Consider the following 5,614-nt stretch of genomic DNA (forward strand, 5'->3'; position numbering starts at 1 on the left):
AGTAATTTTAGTAGTAAATTCTACATTTTGTGTTGCTGCTGTAGGTGAACAAAAAGTCTTTATTATGGGGTGATTGTTTACACTTTGCATCTGTTGGTCTTAGTGCAGCAGCAGGATATACCAGTTTTACTGAGTGCTGTCAGGTATTGCTGCTGTTGATTTATCATAGTTTTTAAAAAGTTCTAAATGTTTATTTTTATTTTTTTTCCCCCTTGCCAGACCTTAATTTATTTTGGATTAGGATTCCCATGGCATGTGAACTAGAAGACAATTTGAAGTAGCAGGTCTCTTTTTATTTGTGAAGTGACAGTCCTTGATCAAGATGGTGGGGAAGCTGAAGCAGAACTTGCTGCTGGCGTGCCTGGTGATCAGCTCGGTGACCGTGTTCTACCTGGGCCAGCACGCCATGGAGTGCCACCACCGCATGGAGGAGCGCAGCCAGCCCCTCAGGGTGGAGAGCCTGAGGAGCACAGATAGAACTGCTTCCCATGGCAGCACCAACAAAACCTTTGCTTACAACAAAGACATGCCTTTAATATTTATTGGAGGAGTCCCTCGGAGCGGCACCACCCTGATGCGGGCCATGCTGGACGCCCACCCGGACATCAGGTGCGGGGAGGAGACGCGGGTCATCCCCCGGATCCTGGCAGTGAAGCAGATGTGGGCTAGATCAAGCAAGGAGAAGATCCGACTGGATGAAGCTGGAGTCACAGATGAGGTTTTGGACTCAGCCATGCAAGCATTTTTATTGGAAATAATTGTGAAACACGGAGAGCCTGCTCCCTATTTGTGTAACAAAGATCCTTTTGCTCTAAAATCCTTAACTTATCTTGCTAGAATTTTCCCCAATGCCAAATTCCTGCTAATGGTCCGGGATGGTCGTGCCTCTGTGCATTCCATGATCTCTAGGAAGGTCACAATAGCTGGGTTTGACCTTAACAGCTACAGGGACTGCCTGACCAAGTGGAATCGTGCCATAGAGACCATGTATAACCAGTGTATGGAGGTTGGCTTTGAAAGGTGCATGCTGGTACACTATGAACAACTGGTGCTGCACCCTGAAAGGTGGATGAGAACTCTCTTAAAGTTTCTTCACATCCCATGGAACCAAGCAGTGCTGCACCATGAAGAAATGATTGGAAAAGCAGGGGGGGTTTCCCTTTCAAAGTGAGTATGAGCATTCCTCCTTTACCCTGTGTTCGAAGAGGTGAAATAGCATGTTCTGCATAGAAAAGACTAGGCATGATGTGGTTTCAGTTTTTCAGGAGCTAAAGAGGGCTTGGGAAGCTGATTTGTGATGCAGGTTGTCTGGAAAGTAGTAATTATTGTTAACTAACTATTCCCAATCTCAGATTTGCTCCTTTAAACTAATTGTCCCACTAATGTGTATGAAACACGTGAACAAACTTCAATTAATGATGAGTCTAACTTGAATGTCTAGTATCAGCCTTCCTTTCAATACAGCTTTGCTTTTCCCTGTGTCCCAAAATAAAGCTCAACTATTTTATCTGGACTGGTGTTACTCATCGTAGCAAGATCACTCATTTGGCTTCAGGAACTTAAGTATTGTTGTCAGTGCAAGAATGGCCTTCGAGTTGTATTTGCCAAGAACATACTCTTCCAGGAAACTTGAGAAACTGCTCCAACAAAATAGAAAGCAGAATTGGCATGTGCTTCTGAAAGGACAAGCACTTGGAATAAAATTAACCTTGTTGTAAGCAAATCTCTCAGTATTCTGTCATGCCATCCATGCACCTGACAGTTACTTTCAGAAACCGAAATCCAGCTCTGCCTAGAAAACCTAGTGAGGTATTGTAAAAAAAACCAAAACAACAAAACCCCCTAGTTAATTCTTGAGTTAAACTGCTGTGTTTGGTTTCTTGGCCATTATTTACAGCTGAGTTTCTGAGATGCAGAAGCTGGCTAGTCTACATGGGGGAAAGGTTTGAATATTTAAATCTATTTTCTTCCTTTTTTCTCTGACAGATGAATCTATCAGATTGTCTTGTTTCAGTTTCTGAAATACTGACTGAAAAGCCCTGTTCAGCAGTAAGGCATGCCCAGGTCACTTCCTTGGTTTCTGAACATTCATCACTGGCCAAGTGCTTCTGAGTAACAGAGGCACCTTGCACAGTAAGCAGTGTGAGCAGAGACATGTCAAACTGTTGAATTCAGAGTGGTGTAATCTTTTTAATTTATTTTTTTAAGACTACAGTTTTGAGGAATAAAAATGGGAGGTTTTGTTTCTTTAATGGCTGGGGAAGTGACTGGATTTTCTAATACATTGTAGGGTGTAAAACAAATCACAGCATTACTAGTCAGCAGTTGCAAAGAATTTAAAACTTAGGTAATGGTTATAAATTCAGTCTGGAAGCTTCACATTCCCACTGGAGGAACCCAGCCACCCTCTGAGTGTTTGCAGAGCTCTGAAGGAGGTAGCTCATCTTTTTTCCATGGAATTGTTTGCTAGCAGACTGGAGCCTTCTTGTGAACCTGCAGCAGTGGCTGTTGTTGGGCTCTGCAGGCAGGGTCTGTGTGGGAACTGCTCTTCTGTTCCCTGGATCATCTGACTGCTTCACAGGGGCAGCTGAGGGAGGAGTGATCACTTGTACTGATATAAATAGGTGGTTGCCAAGCTCTGTTAAGTGTCCTGTAAAAATAACCATGCCAGTTTAGTGTTTTTAAAAATTAATGGACTGTAAATACTATAAAACTCAGTAGCCTTACTGATTTCATACACTTTCAAGTAATATTTCTTGCAAGATCTGCTGGCATGGGATGTGAGGAGTTGAGAATACATGTCCATGTCTCTAAAAACAAAGAAAATGGATTGCTAAAAGTAAGATAGGGCTTTATGATTATTTTTTAACAAAACTTTAAAATTTAAGACAAATGAGTATGGCAGTATTCTTGTGACCTTCAATTATTTATGCTTTTATTATCTCTTATGAGATATGTGAAAGTTAATTATTTCAGAAGACATGGGTAACAGTAGAAGAAGAGTGGGTTATTAGTGTTATGTCTGTAGTGGTTATCTCATCAAATACCCTTGAAATGTATGGGAGTTTTTTCAGTTGCAAGAGACCTTTATAATTTGATAATTATTTCAGTGACTCAGTCTTTCAAGGGCTGCAGAGAAAAACAGTGAATATGAAATTCTCGGTGTTGGGTGTCTGTTTTGTATATTTATATGATACTAATTGAAGTTGTGCAGGGGGAACTTGACATTCTCTAGTTTTGTTTCATGATACCCGTTAAAAACCTCCTGCTCTTGGCAACCCCAGCTCCTCGCTGCCCTCTGGTGTCCAGCAGAGCTGGGGACAGGGACACTGCCTGCCAGGGGGGTCCTTGTCCAGAGCAGGGGTAACTGCCCAGAGAACTTAATCTTTTAAAAGATGCTTGCTAGGTAGTTCAGTGAGAACTTTAGTCTGCAGCAGGCAGCTTATTGAATTTTGACAGCTGGACACCTTGCTTTAGACTTAGTTTTCCTTCTATCAAGTTGCATTTGGTTTGTTTTCAGCTGCAGCAAAATTCTTTATGGCCTAGACTGTGCGTGGCTGTTAAATTCTGGGTCAGGTTCTAAGCAGTGTTGTTCTCTTCTAACTTCGAATTTCTCTCCAGGCTTACAGGAGAGTGCTCTTTACTTCACTGAGTGAATAGTGTCTGCTTTCAGCTGGAGCAACAGAGTCTGGAGCAGTGGAGCTCCATGTTCTGATCAGCATCTTTACCCGACTGTCCAAAGAGACAGTGGTGATCACTTCAGAGGTCATCTAAAGGAATTCAGAACACTGCTGTTTATTACAGCTCTGTCTCCTCATAGAGGTTTTATTACCATATGCCTGGTACAGAGTGCGTCAGGCTGCTCACAATGTTACATTCAAATCAGAACACTCAAATCATATTACAGATTTTACTGTCAGGAGGAGGGTATCACAAGGAGTAAATCTGTAGCAAACTGTGATGTTCTTTCAAAAAATACCAAAGGCTTAGTCTCTGTAGCATAGAAGGGGGACTATGAAGATCTAGTTTAAAATAGTTCCCTGCAGAGTATTAGGTAGTGCAGAAAACCTCTGAAGTCACAGAGTGAACCAATGTTGTTTTCTGCAAAGGCTGTGATACTGTGTAAGGACTTAAGAAAATGAGCAGAGAAACCTGCCTCAATCATCTTCCACTCATCTTTAAGACTTTCAGACAGGCTCCACTTCAGAGGCCTGATGCCTGCTCGAGTCAGGTCCCACAGAAGATGTCTGGGTGTGTTTGAACTGTTGGAGGGTTTTTTGAAAGAAATCTGGCAAATCCATTGTCTTGAAATACTTAAAAGCATTTTGAGAGAGATCACAGTATTCCTAAAAGATCTTCATAATGCTGTTATTACCTGGTATCAGAAAGTGAGTGTTTAAGAAGAAATTTTTAACTCATCTGAAATAAAAATTAACTACATCAAATGAAATCTGTATCAGATGAATGAAGCTCTAGGTCAGTGTAAGATGTGTTTTCAGTTTTACAGGGAGTTGAATTGAGCATTCAGGCTGTTTCTCTTCCAGAACTGAGCCAGTTACCCAGTGGTGTGCAGAACTCTTCAGTCAGTGAGCTGGCTTCATTTTTCTCTTAGTCCAAACTTAAACCCTTACGCAACAGCCTGTTGATAGCAATGTTAGATTAGAATAGAAACAGAAAGACAGACAGAATAGATAGACAGTTTGCAGTGTGAGGAAACTGTTGGCTGCCTTACTCTCCTCTTGCATTTGCTCAGTAATCCCAGCTTTTTCTGTTGCTGATGCAGCCCTAGCCTCACTATTCTATTTTACTTAGTATTTTTACCCCTTATTTTGGTTTTTATCCAGCTGCAAGGAAAAACACTGCAAGGAGAAACACTGCAAGGATGTGCACCACAGACTTTGTAGTAGTGGGAAACCTTCTGTGGTTTGAAGTAACTGCCAGCGTGGCTGTTGGAAGAATGTGTTATGGCTGGACTACATGTTATAACTAGGATTGTTAATACAGCTCTGGCATCTGCCTCCTAACTGAAACCAGCTGTGGTGACCACTGATGCAAAGAAATTTCAACCCTTTTATAGCAATTTTTATTAGGCTTATTATGAAAAGAGCTGTCCAAGCAAAATTACTTCAGAATATACTATTTTTAATACATACCTTCGATCTGATTCCTGTACAGATGGAGGAGTGTTTGGGGTTAGTCCTGTGCTACCCGCTGCTTTCAGAGCTGAAACCCTTCCTGTGGTTTTGCAGTGGAGCCTGGAAGCCCTGACCAGGCAATATTTGCATAATCAGATTTACCAAGACTTGGTATCTTTCCTGGTTTTGCTGTTTGGCTTTTTGGGTGTGTTTTGCCCTCCCAGCCCCTTTTTTCCCCCATATGCCTCTGCTGTCTTCTGAAGTCTTTCCTATGAATTGTGTTTTATTCCCCCCATATGCCTCTGCTGTCTTCTGCTCTGAAGTCTTTCCTATGAATTGTGTTTTATTTTTCTTCCCACCTTACCAGAAAGGACAGAAAAAGATTCACACAGAAGATCAAATGTTCTATAGTGTGTTTTTGACTCAGGGCCTAGGAACAGCTAAATGTAGCTCCTTGCTTCTTGCCAGGTATTAATCAC

At 41.7% G+C, this 5,614-nt stretch overlaps 1 protein-coding gene across 2 annotated transcripts in view; it reads left to right on the plus strand.

Annotated features, from left to right (window-relative positions):
* Positions 1-223: 223 nt before the first annotated feature.
* Positions 224-5,614, plus strand: part of TPST1 (tyrosylprotein sulfotransferase 1) — an 18,187-nt gene continuing 12,796 nt past the window's right edge. For both annotated transcript variants that reach the window (XM_009993284.1, XM_009993283.1), the window contains exon 1: positions 224-1,167. In XM_009993284.1, the coding sequence (XP_009991586.1) occupies positions 323-1,167 (845 nt within the window). In that variant the 5' untranslated portion in view covers positions 224-322. The remainder of the gene's footprint in view (positions 1,168-5,614) is intronic.

The sequence above is a fragment of the Chaetura pelagica genome, unplaced genomic scaffold, assembly GCF_000747805.2.
Source record: "Chaetura pelagica isolate M959 unplaced genomic scaffold, ChaPel_1.0 scaffold193, whole genome shotgun sequence".
NCBI classification, from domain to species: Eukaryota; Metazoa; Chordata; class Aves; order Apodiformes; family Apodidae; genus Chaetura; species Chaetura pelagica.